Source organism: Carassius carassius, chromosome 13 (assembly GCF_963082965.1).
Source record: "Carassius carassius chromosome 13, fCarCar2.1, whole genome shotgun sequence".
In the NCBI taxonomy this organism is placed as follows: Eukaryota; Metazoa; Chordata; class Actinopteri; order Cypriniformes; family Cyprinidae; genus Carassius; species Carassius carassius.
In genome coordinates, this window is record NC_081767.1 from 31322057 (window position 1) to 31346358 (window position 24302).

General features: G+C 35.0%; 3 protein-coding genes across 4 annotated transcripts in view; 2 read left to right on the forward strand and 1 right to left on the reverse strand.

Annotated features, from left to right (window-relative positions):
• The window catches only part of nip7 (NIP7 nucleolar pre-rRNA processing protein), a 127045-nt gene that overhangs the window by 92101 nt on the left and 10642 nt on the right, over positions 1-24302 (forward strand). The window lies entirely within an intron of this gene.
• LOC132156354 (GATOR complex protein WDR59-like) lies at positions 1593-17238 on the reverse strand. 2 transcript variants are annotated; one of them, XM_059565327.1, is made up of 27 exons: positions 17150-17238; positions 16547-16596; positions 16237-16372; positions 15917-16002; positions 15493-15573; positions 15371-15408; positions 15167-15255; positions 14938-15054; positions 14758-14835; positions 11573-11729; positions 11410-11489; positions 11202-11331; positions 10365-10489; positions 10076-10240; positions 9890-9991; positions 9658-9802; positions 8967-9036; positions 8693-8846; positions 8332-8388; positions 7405-7538; positions 7177-7258; positions 6084-6196; positions 5830-5980; positions 5586-5664; positions 4382-4505; positions 4164-4306; positions 1593-2333 (listed from the first exon to the last, which is right to left on the reverse strand). In XM_059565327.1, the coding sequence occupies exons 1-27, from the start codon at positions 17201-17203 to the stop codon at positions 2098-2100; spliced, it is 2976 nt and encodes a 991-aa protein (XP_059421310.1). In that variant the 5' UTR covers positions 17204-17238; the 3' UTR covers positions 1593-2097. The 2 variants fall into 2 exon arrangements, with proteins under 2 accessions (XP_059421310.1, XP_059421311.1); XM_059565328.1 differs by lacking the exon at positions 8332-8388.
• nob1 (NIN1 (RPN12) binding protein 1 homolog) lies at positions 17251-24186 on the forward strand. Its single transcript, XM_059565329.1, has 9 exons — positions 17251-17401; positions 21159-21291; positions 21411-21544; positions 21636-21707; positions 22103-22243; positions 22321-22590; positions 23445-23542; positions 23631-23775; positions 23897-24186. The coding sequence occupies exons 1-9, from the start codon at positions 17333-17335 to the stop codon at positions 24161-24163; spliced, it is 1329 nt and encodes a 442-aa protein (XP_059421312.1). The 5' UTR covers positions 17251-17332; the 3' UTR covers positions 24164-24186.

Below are 24302 nucleotides of genomic sequence, written 5' to 3' on the forward strand. Positions count from 1 at the left end.
AAACGAATCTTACTACAGATAAGGCATGGATTATGAATATTAATTAAGTTTAGTAAGCGGATACTCATGGAAAGTTACCACGCAATGCCTGCAAGACTAAATTAATATTCATCAGTAAGGCCTTCGTCATAGTGGGATTAGTAATTTTTGGAGACCGCTTCAGAAAACTTGATGAGAGAGATATGATCATATCTAATCTCCATAAAAAAATTGCTCAAATTTCACCACTGAAATCATGTGAATCATAACATTCTGTGAGCTGTTTGTGCCGTTAGATATAATAATTTGGTCTGTATTATAACCTTTAAGTCTTCATGTTTTATTTGTCTAAAATGTATTTATTTGTTCTATAATAATATAATATAATGTGAAAATTAATAATAAAAAGTAACATTAAATATTAAGGTTGAGTCAGTGAATTTAGAAACGTTTTACTGATATAAATGTGTCAATTCAATTATATTCTATTCTTCGAAATGCTGATTTCAGATAACCAACATTAATATTTGAAATTGCATGAAAAAGAAACAAGAAAAAAAAAAATTCTAATGGCTTTTCAAAACACTTCCTCTGGTTTATGGGAGATAATAAAAGTTTAAATGGGAGATAAAAAAAGATTAAATAAAAGTTTTTTTTTCTTTCCTTGGCATAATTCTTTTTTTTTTTGTAGTTTGTGATTTAGGCCTGCTCATTACGGTTTTGCATTTATATTATTATCAATGCATCTTGTACATATGTTCAATATTTACACTGTTTGAGAAAATCCATTTTAGTGTCTTTCCCTCTCTCTGCACAGAAATGTGACATTCCAGCTTTGCTTTTATACATGATTACACTTGCAAATGTTCTGGGTTTATTCATTTGCAAATAAACATTATAAGTGGATGATATTATGAATCCAGTCTGAAACTCTAACATACATAATGGAAAATACTGTGAAAATATTGAACAGTTTCCAAATAATTGCAAAAGTTCATATAGTCTATTCCCATCCGATATGCACGTCTAAATAACTGTATTATCTTAATGCTTTGTCCTTCCTGATGTTTAATATTGCTGTTCCTCAATACACACAATAAACAAGCTGACATCAATAAGAGCTAGCATGAAGAAGAAACACAAGACCGCATTATAGAAAACGTCTCCTCTGTGCTGAATGAAGGGAATAATGATGAGAGTGTTCTTGCATTAGCAAAAAACATTCAGAAGTGCCTTTCAAGAATACAAACACAGGTCCTTACCTTTTAAGACATGCTTGACAACTAAAGAAAGAAGAAAATCCTTAAACCCAAAGGAAAACTCCTTTTGGATGAATACCTTCTCTCGTTAGTGTCATTTGACTATTGGGTTTTACAGAAATGTGGATTAATATAATGAAAAACACAATAAGAAGCTATTCTAACAATGCTGTTGACAATAATAGGTACAGAAATTCATATTAAATAAGTTTGTTACAATCTTACTAGCTTTATTCGTTGTTTAAAAATGTAATGTGTAATTTATTTACGAGGTAGTGTTGACAGTTAATACACGGTTATGAGCAAAATTTAAGTTCAAGAAATGTTTCCAATAATAGAACAAATCAAGTGGTGTATGAAGCAATAATCACAGTATTGTCCAATTTATTAATATTTTATGGCACGCATATAGTACATGTTAATCCTTCAAAGCATACAACAATTGTCTTCTGAAGGGAAACAAAACTTTGTAAAGCTTCTCTTCAACTGAAAAGAGCAATCAATGCGTAAATATGAAAAAATATTTTTTGTTTCATAACCATAAAAGTCAGCAACTTTTCCCTTTCACATATCAATTTCCATGGCACCTTATAGAGCAAATACATGCTCTAATCAAATCAACAAGTATAAAAGTGCAAAAAACAGCACTGTAAAAAAAAAGTCACTTACTAACTAGGCTGGTTTGACCTATTATAAGGTTGATATAATGACAGCTCCTCGTTAGAATATAACTCTACACTTGAACAGCGGTTCGTCCATCCTCAATGACGCTGGTGTTCCTCAACATCTCTCCAGCGAGGAGCTGCTACAGTACTGAGAGTTTTGAGGCATATCTTGAAGTTTCTGTTGTTTGTAATGTTCAGAAAGTGCTTTGTAGGAGGCAGTGGCACCCGCAGCCGGTGGGACAGACCTCTTGTGAGCGAAACCAGTCCATCATGTGACTGGTGTGTCCTCCGTGGCCACAGCTCAGGCAGAAGTTAGAAGAGCCGCGTACGGCCACGTGACAGATGGCGCACTGGAAGGTGAAGCGCTTGCAGACGGCGCACTGGGTGCCGCGGGCCTGACTGCGACAGTGACAGCAGTAAACGCCAAACTCTGTGTATGAGAGCAAAGACACGATGCAGACTCATACATGTGAGTGTTAAACATTCTGTTCAGGAGTTAAATATTGACCGACATTCCAGAAATGTGAGGCGATGCTTTACTCCACAAAGGAATTCTTATCCATTATCACAGAAATTAGTTTGAACTCATTCCTTAATCAAAAAGACATTGGAAGCCTACACCAGAATAAATGTTAAATATACAGTTTAGAAAGTATTTTATGCGTTACATGATTTGCTGCCCAAGAAACATTACTTTTTATTATCTATTGAAAACAGTTAAATATTTTTTTCCAAGCCATCTTAAAAATGTATATAAATATTACAAATAATAAAGAACAATTATTACCTAAATTTAAATACGATTATTATATTAATAATTATAATTAATAAAATAACAATTACATAATTTCTTATTAATTAAATAAAGTAAATAATACGTATAATAACAATATAATTAATAATAATATTAAGTTATATCTGAACATTTTATTAAATTACACACCAATTATTATCAATGTTGAAAATAGTTGTGCTTCATATTTTTGTGCTTACCGGCATAATAATTAAATTAACTATTAGAAATGAAACACCAATTATTAAACACTGTCATAATTATTAAACTATAATATCATTATTATTATTATTAATAATAATAATAATAATATTAATAGTAATAAATGAGTATAATAATAACAATAATAATAATTATTATTATTATTATCATTATTATTTATCAATAACAATATTAGTCTAATAATTAGCTTATTAACTGTATTATTTACACACCAAATAATAATAATAAAAATTAAAACAATATTTTTCTTGTTACTGTTTAGGTATATATATATATATATATATATATATATTTATATATATATATACATACACACTTTCAGGAATTTTCACTTAAAAAATAACCAGAAGCTTTTATAGAACGGTCTAGAACCCTAGTTCCACCAACAACTTTACATCTCATATATAGACGGTTTCATCGGGCGCACGCGCCTGGACCTAAGTTAACTTCCGGTCTGTGTTGTGTATATCGGTCTGGCTGCAGTGCCTTCTACAAACGCAGTTAAAGTCAAGGTGATGAGTAGACTGAAGTTGGGCTCAGGTGGTTGTGCTGCGGGATGTGTTTCCCATACATTTATTTATTTTTGGAGACTCACCACAATTTTAAAACTGATCGATTTTCAAAAAGGCTTTGTTGAATGAACATGAGTAACGTTATGTACTGCACGTTTAATAATAATAATTCCTTACATTTATAAATATCAAAACGAGGCACAGGTGTTTTTATATCGCTGTATTTCTGAAGGAAGACTTGCGTGTTATATGCCTGATAAAGCAGCGTGTGAGCGTACCAGCTCTGCTTTGTTTACAGCTGTTACTGGGGAAACCTCTATTTCTCGCCCTTTATGTCTATGCTTTAAAACATCTCCTGCTGGCAAAGAATGAATTAGCATTTTCATTAAGTCCGCCTGATCCACGCAGCAAACATATTTTATTTGTTATTAAAAAATATCTACTCTAGAGGGACTTGGCTGTTGTTATTGATTCTATTTGGAAGTCTACCGGAAGTTAAGTTAGGTCCAAAAAAGCGCGCATGCACAGTAACGTTTGTTTATGTTGTTGCCGTTGAAACCGTCACACAAGTGCTTTAACAACAATACAGGATGCACATGTCTACTTCTACACTCTCTTATAAGTGCAGGACACTAAACACTACTTTTGCTTGATTTAACAAACGGAGTAATGAGATGAAATCATTTCCTGCGGCGGTCTGACAGGTGTCTGGAACCCTGTTTCTTTAACTTACCGATGCCTTTGTGTGGCTCTGGAGGGCAGGAGACAAATTTGAGCACCTCTGCCCTCTTGTCCTTCATGCCCCATCGGTGCAGGATCTCACCATAACACTTCTTGAAGTCGTCGAATTGCCAGGAGTTGGAGGGGTCCAGTAATCTGTGGATCAGAAGGAACTCATTAGAGTTTAGGAGTGCAGTGTTAATGTGATCACTGGTTGAACGGGACATTCACCGTTTGTTCATGTCGTGTTGTTCTTTTTCTCGTTCTCGGGGGTCGCTGTATATCTGGTTTGGGTAGCGATAGTCATCCGGAGATGATTCTCCCCAGGGAGGAGCGTGTTCTGACTCACGTCCACCTGAAAGATGACAAGCTTGGAGATGTTTGCTCTAACAGTTCTATTACGAGTCATAAATCAAACCTTTTGTCATGATGTGGAATCATTTCGGTACACTTCATCTGAATTAATTAAAAAAAGAACACATGCAACTGTAAGGGAAAAACAAACATGAACAACTGGGATCTGGAATTGGTGGATTTGATATAAAACATCATTATATATTGTGTGATTAATATGAATGTGTAACAGTTTGGCTATTAATATAGTCATTAATTCTGAAAACAATGTGAATGTCATTCATAGGTAGTAAATAAATATATAGTAATAATAGTTTACAGATTATTGTTACCATTATTATATAATAATTAGTATATAGTTACTAATAATTATTATATTTGTTGTTTTATTTATAAATAATAATATTAATATTAATATAAACATGTTTATTATATTACAAATACCACTAATAATATTTTTAATATATAACAATAATGATACTAATCCTACTATAGTTTTTTTTGCTTACATAATTATAATAATAATAATAATAGTAATAATAATAATAATATCATAATCTGAAATGTTATATGAACTCATTTATATTATTTACTATTAATCACATGCCATATATATATATATATATATATATATATATATATATATATATTATGACTATATATAAATAATACAATAACAATTATTATTATGACCTTTATTATTGTCATTATCTTCATTATTATGAAAAACGTAATGTTAGACTGTTCCTGTGGCTCAGTGGTAGAGCACTGCATTAGCAGCGCAAAAGGTTGTGGGTTCAATTCCCAGGGAACACACATACTGGTAAAAAAAATGCACTATAAGTAGCTTTGGATAAAAGCGTCTGCTAATTGCATAAATGTCCAAATATTATATCAATCAATAACCATTAAAACAATCAACAGGAAACTCTGAATAGTCAAACATACAGCTTGTGACACAAAGCCAGACAGGGGAAAAAAAATAAAGGGTGTGACAGAGCTACAGGTAATGTAAACTTTGCTTCTTTCATGAACACTTAGCACTGAAATGTAATCTTTGAGCAAACTCATGATCTCTCACCCATGTTCCACGGAATATTTGCAGATTCCGAGGTACTTGAACACGATCCAGATGTGACAGAACTCGAGGTGAAACTGGGCTAAAGGAGCATTAATAACACAAAAGAAACAGATAAACACAGATATTAAGCTGAAAACAATACACGAAGATTTCCCACACAGTTAGGAAAGCAATACACTGATCCTAATTTTAACTGAAATTCCTACAGAATTCAAGCATTGATAAATGAGGTTTACAGACATACGTAGCGGGAGTGGTGGGGCATGAAGTTCGCCGCTCGAGGTTGCTGATGTCCGTAAAGAGTGAAATATTCCTGAGGGCTGCCATGACCTCTGAACACACTACACAACATGGCCAGACTCTGAACATCACTCATCTGACTGTAGTGTTCAAGCCTGTGGAGGACAGAGAGAAAGTCACAGATCATGTGAAAACAAAGACACCTTCACAAATGAACGCACATTTGCTGTTGTCACCAGTTTACGAGCTGCAACTCACAATGTCTCCAGCAGGTGTCGCCCAAACGGATGCTTGGCCCAGGGAGTTCCAGCATCAGGGTCAGGATCGGGACTGAGGTCAAGATTGGTGGCTGCCGAGGCGAGCGCCCATACCTACAGACAGATCATGGAGAAATGGAACAAGCTGTAATAATGGCTGGTACAGAAATCATGCTAACTCATAAACTACAGGTCGAAATAATCAAGAGTTATTCATGTTTTTGAAAGAAGTCTATTATGCTCACCAAGGCTGCATGTATTTGATTAAAGATACAGTAAAATATGTAATACTGTGAAATATGCTGTGCAATTTACAATAACCGTTTTATATTTAAATATATATTTTGAAATGTAATTTATTCCTGTGATCCAAAGCTGAATTTTTTAATTATTATCATCAATGTTGAAAACTGATTTTTTTTGCCATTCAAAATATTTGTAGAAACCATTTTTTTTTTTCAGGATTCTTGGATGCATAGAAATTTTGAAGCAACAGCATTTATTTGAAAAAAATATATATATATTGTTTGACAATATCTTTACTGATATTTAAAGCACCCTTGCTTCCTAAAAGTATTAATTTCTTTAAAACTCCAAACTTACCAGTTTTTTTTAAAGTTATTAAGCAACACAACTGATTTCAGCATTGATAATAATCAGAAATGTTTCTTGAGCAGCAAATCAGCACATTAGAATGATTTCTGAAGGATCATGTGACACTGAAGACTGTAATTATGCTGAAAATAAAGCTTTGATCACAGGAATACATTACATTTTAAAATATATTCAAATAGAAAAAAAGTTATTTTGAAATATAATACAATATTGCTAAATTTAAATATATATATATATATATAAAAATGCAACATCTGTAAGCTTCAGACACTTTTTCTTCACAAAAATATAAAAAATCCTACCAACCCCAGATGGTAGTACAGTATATGTAGGGGATTTGATCACACTGCTTTCATTTAACACATATAATGTTTAAATCCTGTTCTTATACTTTCTAAAAAGTCTATATTTTGTGGTTATTCTGGAGCAAACGTTACAAAAATCGTAATTATTTCAAACATTTGACTGATATCACATACCTTTGCTAAATCCCTGCGGCCCACTGCTAAGGCCGCCGCCCCATTCTTCTGACACGTGTCCTGTGTGTCATTAACATCTAGCCTAAGGTGAAGACAAACAAAAAGATGCTGAGGATCAAGATGAAATCTGAACAAAAGCTGATGCTGTAAGTTATTGCTGTTACTAACAAGAACAATAGCATCTGAACATGACCTGGAATGCATTTCTATCTAAGAAACACAACATACACATAGGTTTCCCCGAGGGCTTTGTGCACAGGAAGCAGACGTGAGATTTCCTGGATGATGACTTTTCCAGCCAGTTTGATGGGTCTGCTGCTGTAGTCTCCTCCCTCTCGCTTGCCTTTCCAGCGGCGGGATTTCTGAACACCGCAATAAGAATAACCAACAGGATCAGTCACTTTCTGATCAAAATAAATCAATAAATCATATCCTAAATAAATCCTACGGTTGTCAATATAAGAAAAACCCTTTCGAGAATATAATTATAAATCATATATATATATATATATATATATATATATATATATATATATATATATATATATATATATATATATAATTATTATGCATGTAATGTTATCATAACAATTAACATAATCATTTACTAAATCGATTTAAAAAAATTTTTTATACATTTTTCTAAATGCTTCATATTTGTTAAATGCACAAAAAAACATGAATTATTTTAATAAATGTTAAAAAGCTGTTAAGATTGACAGAAGTTAAAGCATAATTTGAAATATCATTAGGGTCTAAAATTATTAAAATATTCAGTACCAGCCATATATTTAACTAAACTTTAATGTGACCAAGTACTAAAATAATTTATTTATGCATATATTTATTTATTGATTATATACACACACAAAATTGTATTATCTCTTATTGACTTTTTTTTGTGGTGACAAACTGATTGGTTTCAGTGTTACATACAGCATCATATTCATGCGATTTCATTTCAATGATCTGTAAACAACTGCTAAATTAGTAATGATTTTTTTTTCAAAGCAGAAAATGAAGGGCAAAATGTAGAGCTGTGATGTGCCATACAAGAAACGTATGACAGCAAATAACAAGCAACAGAACATTTGGCATTAGAGCAAGTCGATGAGAGAGACAGAATAAGTGTGAGGGAGGGTCAGGGGTCAATACCGGACAGTCATGAATAGTCTGCACAGACCAGCGGCGGGGAGCAGACAGAGGGGGCTTCTGATTGGATAAAACAGACCACAGCAATATGAGTGAGGGACACATGCCACCAAAACTCAACAGGAGAAAGACAGCACAGAGAACAACAGTGATAATGAAAATGTGAAAACCGGTGGAATGAGTGAGTGGGTGGATGAGTGGGAGGGAGGTGAAAGGCAAGAATAACAACTCAGAACAGAACTAAATGTAGAGAAACATGTTATAAAAGTCAAACCCATTTAAGAAATCAACTATAACCATTTCTGCAGACAGGCCATTTCATTTCCCAAAAACATCAAGAATAATCCTGTGTGACGAGTCTCACCCGCTCTTTGTAGTAAAAAGATGATATGGACACTTGGTCTTTGTCTGTGCGTGTTGGGCTCCCGCTGTACAACCTCAGGGTGGTCTGAGACTCTGTTCGCATTTTCATGGGTGTCATCCCGCCGCTGTGATACGCTGAGAGAGCTGACAGTGACCTGCACACACACACATCTTATGACACGTGCTAAACTGTCTTTCATTGTATTCAAATAATAATAATAAAGCAGATCATTCTGTGTTTCTGATAAAACATGCAAACTGGATTGAATATTCACCTGGGAGTAGGTTCAGTCGGAGGGACTGTACGATGCATAGTTATGGGCCGTGTGAAATAAACCAAGGAACCTAATAAGCAAATTAAGTTGAGATTTATGTGTTGGATTTTAATTTAAAAACAAAAGTTTGGAATAATTATGATTATTTTAAGTCTCGTAAATACGCTCATCTTGGCTGCATTTATCTGATCAATAACAAGGTTATAAAATAAACTAATATAAAAATTAAGAACATTATTCTTTTTTTAATATGTTTCCAAATATTAAAATATTAATCATTCCTGTGATGCAAAGCTGAATTTTCAGCATCATTGCTCCAGCCTTCTGAAATCATTCTAATGAAACCATTTTTGCTGCTTAATAATGTTTTGTAACATTATAAATCATAATAAATTACATTTTAAAACATTAAAACTGAACACTGTTCATTAAATTGTAATAACATTTCACATTATTCTTGTTTTACTGCATCTTTGATCAAATAAACACAGCCTTGGTGAACACAAGAGACTTCTTTAAAAGACGTCAAAAATGTATTAATCCCAAACTTGTGACCAGTAGTATATTTATAAATTTTACATATTTTAAATTACAGACAGAAAAAAAAATGTTTACTTCATGCATGCTGGCAAACAAACAGGCATATAATTATTATGCATAGATGGAAGAAAACGGTCATATCCCAGCCCACCTGTCCCACAGAAGCGTGCCCCTGAGGTGCGTGGGAAGGGGATGTTGGAGTCCTGGTACGAGCCGTAAGTGTTGCTTACTCGAGGGAAAGCAGGAAGTGCAGGAGTCACCGGATTGGTGAGCACATAAGGGTTCGTACTGTCCTCCTGGACATCCAAGAGCAGACAGTGAGTTAAAAACTCATCATGGAACCTAATCATAAATGTGTTTGTACAAAAGTGAAGCTAACTCACCATGACTCCATCTGACTCTAAGCAAGACACCAGCTGTCGAACACATGGCTCTAAGCAGTTCTGGTTTCTCTTCACCTTCTGAAGCGACGTATCTGTCAGGATCTACAAAAGAGACGAGGCTGCTTCAACATGACAGACTTTGACCAAGTCTCAAGGCAAGCGTGATAAGTGTGTTAGAGTTTCAACCTTCTGTATCTTAGTCTTCGTGGAAGACGAGATGTTCGTCGGAGAGACGAATTGGAAAGATGGAGCTGCATTGTTGGGATACTGGGCAGGAAACTTCACCACGAGACGGACACAATTGGCTCCGCAGTCGGCCGACACAATGCAGCTGCGGTTGACGGCATCCATCTACAAGCACAATAACGCCACGGTCTTATTTATGTTTAACTGTTAGAAATGCATCCCATTTATTAGAATTCTGCAACATGACACTTCACATAACAGACCGTTTTCAGCAGTCAGAGTGACTGACCTCTACATTGACGTTACGAATCTGTAAGTTGACTAGAGAAAATTCTTGCTGCAGGGTCTGAGGCAAACCTGGTACATCGTTCTTCCCACTGGACGACAGGCCAGACTGAGGGCCGTCAAACTGATCTGTGAACAGACAGTCACTTACATTCATTCAAACTAGGATCCGACTGGAACATCCACTTTTTCACATCACCATGAATGAAGAACGAATATTCAATGCATAAACAAATGGATCTAATAACCATTAATAATTATAAAATATTCAATGCATTATTTTTTATTCAAAATAAATTTTTAATATCAGTTAAAAATCTACCAAATTCAGATCCACAAATTACTATATATGTTCAAGTTCAAGTGATATTGTTAAATATGATTACAATTAAAAGAACAGTGTTCTATTTTAATTTATATTTTGTGAATGTCATTTATTCCTGTGATCAAAGCTGTATTTCCAGCATCATTACTCCAGTCTTCAGTGTCACATGATCCTCCAGACATCATTCTAATTTACTGATTTAAATAAATAAAAAAAATGAATTTTTTATATATATATATATGTATATATTTCATAAAAATCCACCAATTCCAATCTACTTCCTGTGCAGATTTATTTGTAATTAATTTATTGAATTCTATTTGTTTATTCTATTCTCTTATATTCTATTTAGCCACACGACACACATTAATAAAATGTGATATATTTAAATAAATATAATAGAACTGATAAGACACATAGTGCACACAGCTCTGTCTTCAGCAATTATGAGTTGAGACAAAATAATTAAATGAATGACTGAACAACAATGCATCAAACTCTTCCCTTTTTTTTCACCTTGCGAGTTGGCTGTGAATCCAGGGCTGAGCGGAGGTTCAGAGTCTTGGGAGCGCAGTGTTTTCTCCGTCTCTGTGGTGAGAGTCAAGCCCTCCATCAACGCGTCCACGATGTCATTGGCACAGCACAGCTACAGATCACACGAGCCCATCAGTCTCAAACATAAAGTCACCAGCTGAACTGAAAGGACTGAGCTCATGAGCATCACCTTCTGAAGTTGAGGATCTACTCTCCATATCCTCAGGGTTTGATCTCTGGACCATGTGACCAGCTGGCAGTCTTTGGAACCTAAAATACAGAATGGGTTGTGTTTCTTCAAAATAAAGCACTCATTCACAGAATTATCACCATCTGCTGGCTGCTCCTTTCACCTTCTTTCTGCGGCCTCCACTGAAACTCAAGTACAACGTCGTCGTGGCCCACGAAAGCGTGAACAGGACTGTTCAGCTCCAGCGTGCTCCACAAGAGGAGGCTGTTCTCTCGCCGGAGCTGAGGAACCATCACTGTAACCAGGCCGTTAGAGAAAGGCTGAACAGAAGACAAGGATGAGGATACAGTGAGTACTTTATAATATGCCAATTCATGTTTACTGGCATTATACACAACATTTCAATGATGCAAGTATAAGGGGAACCATTTTTGCAATAAAGCTCTCATGCTTCAGTGTCACACGATCCTTCAGAAATCATTCTAATATGCTGATTTGATGATTGGCGCTTAATTATTAATAATGGTTTTTATTATTATTAATGTTAATCAGTGTTTCCACAAAAATATTAAGCGGCACAACTGTTTTCAACATTGAGAAAACGAAATGTTTCTTGAGCAACCAGTCAGCATTTTCAAATGATTTCTGAAGAATCATGTGACACTGAAGACTGGAGTTATGATGCTGAAAATTCAGCTTTATATCACGGGAATGAATTACATTTTAAAATATATTCAAATAGAAAACATCTATTTTAAATTGTAATATTTTGCAGTGTTACTGTATCTTTGATCAAACAAATGCAGACGTAAAGTGATATCTTTCAAAAACATAATAAAATATAAAACTGGTAGTGCAACTACATGACACACACACACACACACACACACACACACACACACAGAGAGACATATACATACATATACAGTACAGACCAAAAGTTTGGACACACTTTCTCATTCAAAGAGTTTTCTTTATTTTCATGACTATGAAAATTGTAGAGTCACACTGAAGGCATCAAGGGCTATTTGACCAAGAAGAAGAGTGATGGGGTGCTGCGCCAGATGACCTGGCCTCCACAGTCACCGGACCTGAACCCAATCGAGATGGTTTAGGGGTGAGCTGGACCGCAGACAGAAGGCAAAAGGGCCAACAAGTGCTAAGCATCTCTCGGGGAACTCCTTCAAGACTGTTGGAAGACCATTTCAGGTGACTACCTCTTGAAGCTCATCAAGAGAATGCCAAGAGTGTGCAAAGCAGTAATCAAAGCAAAAGGTGGCTACTTTGAAGAGCCTACAATATATAATAATAATAATAACCTTTATTTTCTATAGCGCCTTTAAATGTACATCTCAAAGCGCTGTACAGAAACAATTAAAACAACAAAGAAGAAAGAAAATACGGCACACAAATAGACATAATACACTGTAAAATAAACATAAAAGACAATAGATCAATTAAAAGCAAACCTAAAAAAATGAGTTTTAAGCTGTGATTTGAAAATACCAAAAGATTTAGCTTGCCTAATCTCAATCGGTAGAGAATTCCAAAGTTTTGGAGCTAATGAAGAAAAAGCCCTGTCTCCCATTGATTTTAAACGAGTTGAAGGAACAGTTAAAAGACCAGATTCCGAAGAACGAAGATCACGTTTTGGAGTATATGGAGTTAAAAGCTCGGTCAAGTATTGAGGTGCTAAACCATGCAGTGCCTTGTAAGTGAGCATCAAAATTTTGAAGTCCACCCTAAACCTAATGGGAAGCCAGTGCAAAGACTCCAAAACGGGAGTAATATGATTATGTATATTAGTTCTAGTAAGGATTCTGGCAGCTGAATTTTGTAAAACCTGCATTCTGTTTAAGGTAGCTTTTGACACGCCAGCTAACAAGGCATTACAGTAATCAATACGGGAAAACACAAAAGTGTTTATCAATCTCTCAGCAACAGTAAACGATAGCATTGGACGCAATCTGGCAATATTTCTAAGATGGAAGAATGAAATTTTAACAGTATTCAGAACATGTGGCTCAAACGTTAGATTGGCATCAAAAATTACTCCTAGATTCCTCAATTTTGTTTGAAACTCCACATTTGAGCCATCAAGAGTTAGAACAACCGGCTCTGATTTGCGTAGATGGTAGGGTGAACCAACAAGCATAATCTCAGTCTTTTCACTGTTAAGACAAAGAAAATTATCCGTCATCCATTCCTTCATCCTAGAAATACACTCAGAAAGAAAATTAACAGGCACAATTTCATTAGGTCTAAAATGAATATAGATCTGGGTATCATCTGCATAGAAGTGGAATTTTAGACCAAGAGATCTCAAAAGCTGGCCAAGAGGATAGACATAAATATTAAAAAGAAGAGGGCCCAAAATTGACCCCTGTGGGACACCAGACTGCACAACATTAACCTCAGATCTAAATCCACCCATGGCAACGAACTGCTTCCGATCAAAAAGGTAGGACTTAAACCAATTAAGAGCACTATTTGAAACCCCAAAAACTGTTTCAAGACGAGTCATTAAAATTGAGTGATCAACAGTGTCAAAAGCGGCACTGAGATCAAGTAGGATTAAAACTGAAAGACAGCCAGAATCTGAGGCGATTAACAGGTCATTGGTGACCCTAACCAGAGCTGTTTCTGTACTATGTAATTTACGAAAGCCTGATTGCAGAGGTTCAAAGAGATTGTTCTGAGTTAAATGAGAAATCAACTGAGAAGCAACCACTCGTTCCAAAATTTTAGCAAAAAAAGGGAGATTAGATATGGGACGGAAATTAGTGAAGTTCTCATAGTCAATATTTGACTTTTTAGGCACTGGGGTAATTGCAGCGGTTTTAAACGCTGTTGGTACAACCCCGGTACACAGAGAGTCATTTATAATGCTCAGAACAAAGGGACACAAAGATGCAAAACATGATTTAAACAGACCAAATGGTATGGGATCTAGTAAAGAAGTGGCTGCTTTTATTTTTGAAACCTCTGCTAAAAGACAATATGAGTCTATTGTACAGAATTTAGACAACTTAGTACCAGAATAAGAAGTAATATGAACAGCAGAAGACAGTAAAGTAGAGGCATATGACATATTTTCAGTTGTTTCACACTTTTTTGTTTTGTATATAATTCCACATGTGTTAATTCATAGTTTTGATGCCTTCAGTGTGACTCTACAATTTTCATAGACATGAAAATAAAGAAAACTCTTTGAACGAGAAGTTGTGTCCAAACTTTTGGTCTGTACTGTATGTGTATATATATATATATATATATATATATATATATATATATATATATATATATATATACTTAAACTAAACATTTAAATAATATTTCTAACTGTACCGTGTATCTGGCCTTCCACACAGGCACCTGACATGACAAGATATCAAGGTACTTCCGGGGTTGTCTGTAGTCCCAGAACTTTTGGAGTAAATCAATACAGACACAGAATCAGATATAAGTTCAACTGCAGCAAAATAATAGAATATGAACAATACAATCAATAATTGAGATTATACTCACCCGAACAGAGTTGTCCTGACTGGAAGTAGCCAGGATGTACTCGTTATCAGGGTGCCAGTCCAGACCATGAATCTTTGACAGGTGGGCGGCTACATATTCCACAGCAGTGTTGGGCTTCTGAAGCACAGAACGGTGAGCATATAGATTAACAGGCAAACAAAGGTTGATTAATTGATAATCGATACCAGTGATGATTATATAATCATAATGCAGCAAGTTAAATAGTCACCCTCTTGTCCCAGATTCTGACATCACCATCATGACTTGATGCTAAACAATAGTGATTCCGTTTGTTCCATTTCACCTGAGAGGCGCCAGCTATTATACAGAAGAAACATGATAAAATAAATTAAAGGGCAGATGTTGTAGATCAAATAAATTATATTAGTTGATTATATTAGTTATATTAGTTAAATCTGCTTTTAGCACTAACCCACGGCAGACAGAGCCACGGTTGGCTTTCGAGTGTCCCTGGAAATTATGAAAAACAAAGGCGTAAAACATTGTGAAATAAAAAAAAATCTCCTTTATCGTACACTCTTTGTCCACGCTCACCTTGTGTCCCATATGTAGATGTATGTGTCGACAGAACTCGTGACAAGAAACTCCGGTTCAAACCATGACCAGTCCAAATCACTGAAACAATAAAACAGTCTGAAAAGTTATTTATTATAATCACAATTATTCGTGATTTTAGAATATATTATTTACATTCTCAATTCAGATTGATTCAAGCCAAATCATTTATGTAATGCTTTCCACAATACACTTTGTAACACAAAAGGAGCTTTACAGAGACTCATAATTTAGACGTTTAATTGTGTACAATTTAGCTGTTTAGAAGTAAAAGCGATGGTATAATATAAATGTGGCGTGAATCTGAAGATCTAAACTTTATTTGCTTAAGCATTTTCTAGTCATTTTTGGATCATCATCAGATTTCATAAGCAGAATTTCAGCTTGACGTCATCCTTGTTACCTTATAACACGTGTGTGGCCTTGCAAAGACGTATGTTGTTCACCGGATCCATCACGCCAAACGTACAGGTCGACACGCTGATTACTCTGCGGAGATGACAAAATGTACAATGACAATATAGAAAATTAATAGAATAAGGATAACCCTTACCTTATTACCACTAAGTCAGATTGATAAAAGCTTTAGAAATATTTTCATTGTTACTTCTAGTAAAGTAATGTAGTTAACTAATGGAAACTTATCGTAAATTGTTATTCTGTAAACAAGCGAAACCATGAATGTGACACGAATCAGCATGAGATAATATCTTCTTTACGTACAGATGCTGCAAATAAATGGGCCTCGGTTTTGTGCGGATTCCACTGGACTGTCCCGACATCCCATTTGCTCTGGCGGCTAATTTTGCGTGGGGCTTCAGACGGCGCCTCCAAATTTACAACATACAAGAATCGTCTCCTGTTCAAAGCATTCACAAGTGAAAGAGTAAATAGACTGTGGTATAATTATGCATGCAGAAAGACATTTACAAAATTAAAATCAGTTATGAAATGGGATGCAATTGTTAAACTTAAGCTACAGATGGTGCATAATTTCACATGAAGAAGTTGCATTAACCGAGGCTGTACAAACCCAGAGAGAACAGCGTGCTGGCCGAGACAGTCCACTGACATTGCAGTGGCCTGAAAACAGAAATAAACAAATAAATACTTTATACTTTTCTTTTTATCCTTCTAAACTGATTGCATTCCATTGCACTGTCGAGTATAACTGCACTGTTATGTCACAGTTATAAACATAACAGGAGAACATGTTTCAAGCTACACATAAATTGCACTTATGCTATCTTTTCTAAAATAAATCACACATGGTTTGATAGTTTATATGATGTAATACAGTGACGTAGAGACATTTTAAGTGTAACTTAAGTGTCCAAATGCTTTTTGAAGCCATTTAAATTATATATAAAGCATTAAACTGAACCACAGATATCCCAAGTTATTTACAAGTTTTTATTTTTGACAACAGGTTTATTATAATTTTAGTTATAACTGAAAGTAGTGTTCACCACGGTGCTTGCGGAAGGATAATACACCTTAATAAACAAAATCCGTCATTCACTGTTCAAAGCTTAATAGTATTGACATGGCAGCTGTGCTAATTGGTCTAATGCTTGTGAAAAATAATTTTCTAACGCAACTAATGCATGTCTTTATCTGTAGTGACTGTGTTTACCTGCGCGTCTCGAAACTCCACCACCACATTCTCACTGCTCCAGCGGGCCGCCATCTTCACCCACCAGAACGTCAACAAACAACGTGATTCTAACGAGCCTACAGTGTCCTCTCGCGAGAACTCGTGTCTCAGCCGCTTCCATCCATTCACGTGTCTGTGCTTCTATCTACTGGCAGTGGCAAGATGGTCGCGACCGTGGTGGATCATGTTGTGGCAGATGCTGGCGCTTTCATCAAAATGGCACCTCTGCAAGTGAGTTATTATTGATGACATTGGCATCTTTTTCAAATCGTTAACACTGCTGTCCAGAAATGTCAGTTTTAAGGACTGTGACGCACTATATGTTACAGAGCTGACACGTGTGCTGCACTGCGGTGCTGTGACCAAGTTACTGGAGTTAGTGTAAATAATGGATAGATTATATCTAAGTTAGCCACGATTGTGGCGTGCTTGATCGCATAAAGGCGACACAGTATTTAAAAAAAATCATGGGAGTACCTTGTTTTTGCAAAGTGCGTCATGGTATCATCTTGTATTTTACCATGGTGCGTCAGTTCATTCGCCATGGAGAATGATGACAATTATGGAAGACTTCCAATATGTATTTACATCTAAATTATATATATATATATATATATATATATATATATATATATATATATATATATTCTATTTTATTGTACTTTAAAATATAATTATACAAAAGCTGTATCCAGTATCATTCAGTGTCACATCCTTCAGAAATCACTCTAATATGCTGATTTATTATCAATGTTGGAAACAGTTTTCTGCTTAATATTTTTTGGAACCTGTGATACTTTTTTCAGGATTCTCTTAAGAATAAAAAGTTAAAAAGAGCAGCATTTATTCAAAATAGAAATCTTTGGTAACAATATACACAACCGTAAAAAATTTGGGGGTCAGTAATATATATTTATATTTAGAGCTGAAACAATGAATCGATTTAATCGATTAAAATCGATTATTAAATTAGTTGTCAACTAATTTAGTCATCGATTCGTTGCTAAATAACTTTTATGTGCCGTAAGCGGCTCATTTCGTGCATATTTCAAATCTGCGGTGACCAAAGTGTGGCAGTAATGAGCCACCGGAGGTTTTACTCAGCCAGTAGAGCAGGAGAAGTAGCGAATAGCCAATAGCTGGCCTCGTTTTATGTCACGTGCTCCCCGAACAGCGTCTCTGCAGCATTCAAGCGTGATGTGGGAGCATAGACATAATATATGATGTTTATGTGTGGGAGTACTTTACTTTGAGCCTTTAAAAAAGAAGCGTAACCTGTAAACTCTGCACTACTGAACTGTTTAAGGGGACATTCACATATCGCGTCTTTTGCGCGCTCAAGTTATTTCCAACACCGCACCGCATCGAGTTAAAAACATTTCAACTTTTCAGAATGCTGCAAGCGCACCGCGGGTCATGTGACAAGAACTAACCAATCAGCTTCATCCTTTCCCGTAACAACGTTAAAAGCTCAGTCAAGATGAAAGGAACAGCTGATCATAGCTGTATATGGATTTCCATTTTGAAATAAATTTAGTAGCAGAGCTACTGCAAGCGATTTTTTGAGCTGCAAATCCATTTATCCTTTGCTGAAATTTCCGCGTCTTCTAGGAGAGAGCACGTCATGGTTGCTTAGCAAAGGCAGAAGCCTCAGGGGCGCTTCTGCTCGTGCGCTATGGAAAGAAGGAGAAAGCGGTGCGCCTATCGTTTTCCACGCGTTTTAGGCGCGATTTGTGAACGGCCCCTAAGACTTTCATTTGTGCAGATTCTCCAGTAAAATGTTGTTTGCAAATGTTAAGTCGTAAAACATGATAACATTGCTTTTTAACAGTTAACATTTAAAGCTTTACAAACATGTTCCGTAATCAGTTTGTCGTTTACCAGTTCATAATTCAGTCGTGCAGCCTAATTATGACTAAATGAGCGAGGTAAATGTTTAAAGATATTTGAAATGCACTTTTTTTCTAAGTATTCACTGCTCTTTTTCACACAGCAGGTTTTTTGTGTGTGTCCAATTTTTTTTCTGGAAAACCTTCTGATGGATTTTACTTTAAATTCTGAGTTCCATTCAGGTTTCATGCCATTGGCACTTTTTTCGAAGGATTGTTTACAATTTCACAGCATAAGCTATAAAGCTGTTTCCCAGTAAATAATAAAATACAACGCACTGCAATTTTATTCTGTTTTATCCTTATTCTTCCTGAAAATATGTTCTGAAAGATTCCTTAATAAGCTTTGTTCGGGATGTTAAACTACTTTAGGAGCTCTATGGACTGCCATGGTGAAAACATTATTTTAAATCTCCTTGTGAAATTTGCTAGAGTATGGGTCAGTGTTCTGATTGCAGAAGAGTTCGACAAAGGATTACTAACACAATAAAACAACTCCAGGTATATTTTGATGAGGATATGACAGTGCAAAATGGTTAAAATCTCTTAAAAATCTATGCTGAAGGATAAAGACCATTTATTAATAATTTACTTGGGGAAAAAATGGAAAAAAATAAAATATAAGTACATAAACCGATTAATCGATTAATCGTAAAAATAATCGACAGATTAATCGATTATCAAAATAATCGTTAGTTGCAGCCCTATTTATATTCATTTATTTTTATTCAGCAAGAATGTGTTGAATTGATAAAAAGTGACCAATAAAGACTTACATTGTTAGAAAAGAGTTCCATTTCAAATAAATATTGTTCTTTTTTAACTTTAATCATCAAATAATACTAAAAAAAATTATAAATGTATTAGTTAGCACAACTGATAATAAATCAGCAATATTAGAAAGATTTCTGAAGGATCGTGTGATGCTGAAGACTGGAGAAATGACGTAAAATCTCCTTTGCATCACAGAAATAAATTATATTAAAGTAAGTAATAAAGTATATTAAAATAAAAGACCATTATTTTAAATGGTAATAATATTTACAACATCACTGTTTTTGTTTTAGTTAAATTAATGAAGAGACTTCTTTAAAACACATTAACAATCTTATTGATCACAAATTTTTAAACAGCATTATATATATATATATATATATATATATATATATATATATATATATATACATATATACATACATACCGAGCTGGGTAGTAATGGATTACATGTAATCTGGATTACGTAATCAGATTCCAAAACTCAAGTACTTGTTATTAGAGCAAACTACTTTTTAACATACTCGTAATCAGACTACAGTTACTTTTTTATGGATTACATGATTACATTTTATGTACACAATGGTAATAAGTTGTTTACAATCCATTTATTCTCCTAAATTTCCTTTTTTTCCTTCCTTTTTTAGTCTTTTTCAAAATTCATGTTTGCAGTTAGCTGGTTTTGTTTTTCATTGATACATTCATATGCACTTCTAGTGTTTTATTAGATTAAATATTTAACCTGGCAGTGATATTGCTGTGAATTTCATGTTTTTCAATATTGTTTTTTGTAGTGTTGCTGTTTTCTAAATTTACTTAATTATAAGTAATTAATTATAAGTTTTATTCAGTGTTACTAGCAAACACTAACAGCAAGGCACATTAGTGTTAGTATTTTGTAAGTATTAACTGTCCATACATTGCCCTTGAAAAAAAAATTGTGGCTCTTGTTGGTGAATTAAATATATTTTGTGGAATATATTTTTTATTTGTATATGTCAAAATAGTACAAGATTAGGTTAATTCAATATATGTGTTATCAAATAAGGGTTAGCACAAATGTAATCTAAATGTAATCCAAAAGTAATCATATTACGTTACCAAAAATGTGTAATCTAAGAGATTATATTACTGACTACAAATTTTGTCATTTAATCTGTAATCAGTAACTGATTACAATTCATAAGTAATCTACCCAGCTCTGTGTGTGTATATATATATATATATATATATATGTATATATGTATGTATATGTATATATATTTAATGTGTGTGTGTACTGGACATTGTATCTGTTTTGACATGTTTGTTTGTTTTACTTTTAGGAAATTGGAAAGAATATTTATACCTTGAAAGATGTTGTTGATGAAATTCGGGATAAACAGACAAAAAGGAATTTGGCTTTTTTGCCATACAAGCTCAATTTCAAAGAACCGTTTCCAGAGCACGTACGATTTGGTAATAACAACTTATACTATGACTAATGCATCTTATATTAAATGTCTTTATTTGAATGCTGGAAGTGTGTTATGGGTGATGATTTATGCATATTAATTTTGATTTACTTTGAAACACAGTTACAGAATTTGCTAAAAAGACAGGAGACTATCCCAGTCTCTCAGCAACAGACATCAAGGTCCTGGCTCTGACTTATCAGCTGGAAACAGAGAATGTGGGAACGGAGCATTTGAAGAAAGAACCTGAGAAAAAGGTAATGATGATTGATTTGTGAATTCAGATCTGAATTCACATTCATTCACACCTGTTCTGGATTTCAACACTCTTTTCTCTTTGTGTTTCAGGTCCAAATATTAAGTACACAAAGACATCCGGAGACTCCTGTTGGCATGGCAGGTTTCCATTTTCCATCAAAAGTAAGACATTACTTGCAAATGCAAGCATTGTATTTGAGTAATGGGTAACAGTTTATTTGAAGGTATCCTTGTTAGAGATGTTACATGTACTTACTATTATAATAACAAGGAATTACGCATAATTACATGCAAGTAACCCTAATCCTAACTATATAGTAAGTGCATGTAGTTAATTAATATTACTCAGTACTTAAATGTATAATTACACTGTAACAAGGACATCTTAAAAAGAAAGTGAGTAATGTTATTAAAATGAATTTCCAAGGCTTTTTCCAGTTTGACATGGATGTTTTTATAGAAAAGGACAATATGCATAAACAGCAGATAATGTGTAATGATAATGCAGATGTACCTTGAAGGCCTCTATTAATTTCAGCTTTTTTCCCCAAAAAAAGTCTTCAGGTAAACAAAGCACAGCTGCCCAAATCGCATCTACAACAAACGAGCCACAAGACCCTGATACTTCACAATTCAACACCTTTCAGTTTTGGAGGAATCCCCTGCCCAGCATTGAGACTGACCTTCTGGACCTGCTAGTGAGGAATCCGACAACATCCAAACCACTGCCACAGTCACTTTAGACCAGAATAAATCATATTTTCCTTCTCTCTAGGCAGCAGACGCCATCAGAGTCACAGAGAAACTAGAGTCCGTTGACCTGTCCACAGACAGTCAGCTGACTGAATCTGAAGAACAAGATGGCACAAGTGGAGACCAACACGAGGAAGAAGAAAGCAGCGATGAGGAAGAAGAGGAGGAAGGTGTTGATGGTGGAGGTTGGATTACTCCCAGCAACATAAAGCAAGTCCAGATGGATGCTGGTAACTGGGAACCGACAGCAGATGTCAGAGTGGGCTGCGTGACCACTGACTTTGCCATGCAGGTACTTGTCATTGATTAGACATATTGAAAATAATCATTTAAAACATGTATTTATAATAGATTTTATTATATTATATCGAACCTTGTTTACATCAATAGAAAAAGTTATTGTGTGCTGATTAAAGGAAAAGTTCACCCAAAAATGAACATTTGAAAATGTACTCACATGTACTCAGGTCATCCAAGATGTAGATGAGTTTGTTTCATCAGAACAGATTTGGAGAAATGTAGCATTCCATCACTTGCTCACCAGTGGATCCTCTGCAGTGAATGGGTGCCGTCAGAATGGGTCCACACAAACATCACAATAATCCTCACCACTCCAGTCCAACAGTTAATAGCTCGTGAAGTGAAAAGCTGCATGTTTGTTAGAAACAAATCTGTCATTAAGACATTTTTAACAGCTAAAATTCGAGTCCGTAATCAATTATATTGCTTTCTGTGCTGACAAAGTCATTACATTGGAATCAGGAGTGAAATCTGAAACAAACACTTTTTTTTTGATGAGAGAACAGAGGATGGACTTTTTTTTACTGGATGAAACATTATTATGCATTATGAAATCATATTTAAGACGGGAGCAATGGTTTGAATTAAAAAATGTCTTGACAGATTTGTTTCTTACAAATATGCAGCTTTTCACTTCACAAGATGTTAACTGATGGACTGGAGTGGATTATTGTCATGTTTTTATAAGCTGTTTGGACTCTCATTCTGACGGCACCCATTTACTGATCCATTGGTGAGCAAATTATGGAATGCTAAAATATTTCTATAATCATGCACATTAAGCAAGTGTGGTCAATTATGTCCATTCCCTTTCAAAAACCTAATGTCTTATTGTTTTCCTGACAGAATGTTCTGATTCAAATTGGACTGCATGTGCTGTCTGTTAATGGCATGCTTATTAAAAACACCAGGAGTTACATTCTGCGCTGTCATGCCTGCTTTAAGTAAGTGATGGATCCACCACGAAAAATAATAAGAACAATATGTGATGTGTGTAACTTTGTCACTGTAAAACATTTTTCATATTTTCAGGACAACAACAAACATGAACAAATCTTTCTGTCCACATTGTGGGAACGAAACCTTGAAGAAGGTTGCTGTCAGCATTAAAGAGGACGGCACCATGCAGATGCATTTTTCCAGGAATCCCAAAGTGCTCAATCCAAAGGGAAAGAGAGTGAGTAATGTTTTGGATATTGTAACAGTAAATGTAATGTTATATAAATGCATTAGAAATGTGGTTATGTATTTGGAAGGATCATGTACTTATGATTTGTTTCTTCTCTTGTCCTCTGCAGTACTCTTTGCCTTTGCCACAAGGAGGAAAACACGCCGACAATCCACACTTGGTGGACGATCAGCGTTTCCCCCAGCAGAGATTGTCTAAAAAGGCTCGTCAGAAGACTGATGTGTTTGACCCAGATTACCTGGCCGGCAGCTCTCCGTTCTCCGAGCACGATATCTACAGCAGGTCAGCCGGCTTACAGCTGCGGGACACTCAGACTGGAGGAGGAAGACGACGAACAAATCCTAACGCAGCACGCAAGAAGTTTGTTAAGAAGTGATTATGTTCTCACCCTACCTGCAGATTCTGTTCTGGAAGCCTGAAACGCTGAATTCCTGATTGAAATAAAATGTTAGTGGTGATTTATCCTAATAAATCTATTTCATCTTTCTCTTGACTTTAGGTTTAACTCTGTTACA

Bases quoted from the DNA above. Each gene is read 5' to 3' on its own strand.
- LOC132156354 (XM_059565327.1), bottom strand. From the start codon at position 17,203: ATGGCGGCCCGCTGGAGCAGTGAGAATGTGGTGGTGGAGTTTCGAGAC. The intron at 11,332-11,409 runs GTGATGCTCATG...TGTGATCTGTAG, and splicing joins TAGATCCTCAACTTCAGAAG to CTGTGCTGTGCCAATGACAT. The intron at 4,506-5,585 runs GTGAGAGATCAT...GTCATCTTTCAG, and splicing joins AAATATTCCGTGGAACATGG to GTGGACGTGAGTCAGAACAC.
- nob1 (XM_059565329.1), top strand. From the start codon at position 17,333: ATGGTCGCGACCGTGGTGGATCATGTTGTGGCAGATGCTGGCGCTTTC. The intron at 17,402-21,158 runs GTGAGTTATTAT...TTTTACTTTTAG, and splicing joins TCAAAATGGCACCTCTGCAA to GAAATTGGAAAGAATATTTA. The intron at 22,591-23,444 runs GTACTTGTCATT...TTTTCCTGACAG, and splicing joins CCACTGACTTTGCCATGCAG to AATGTTCTGATTCAAATTGG.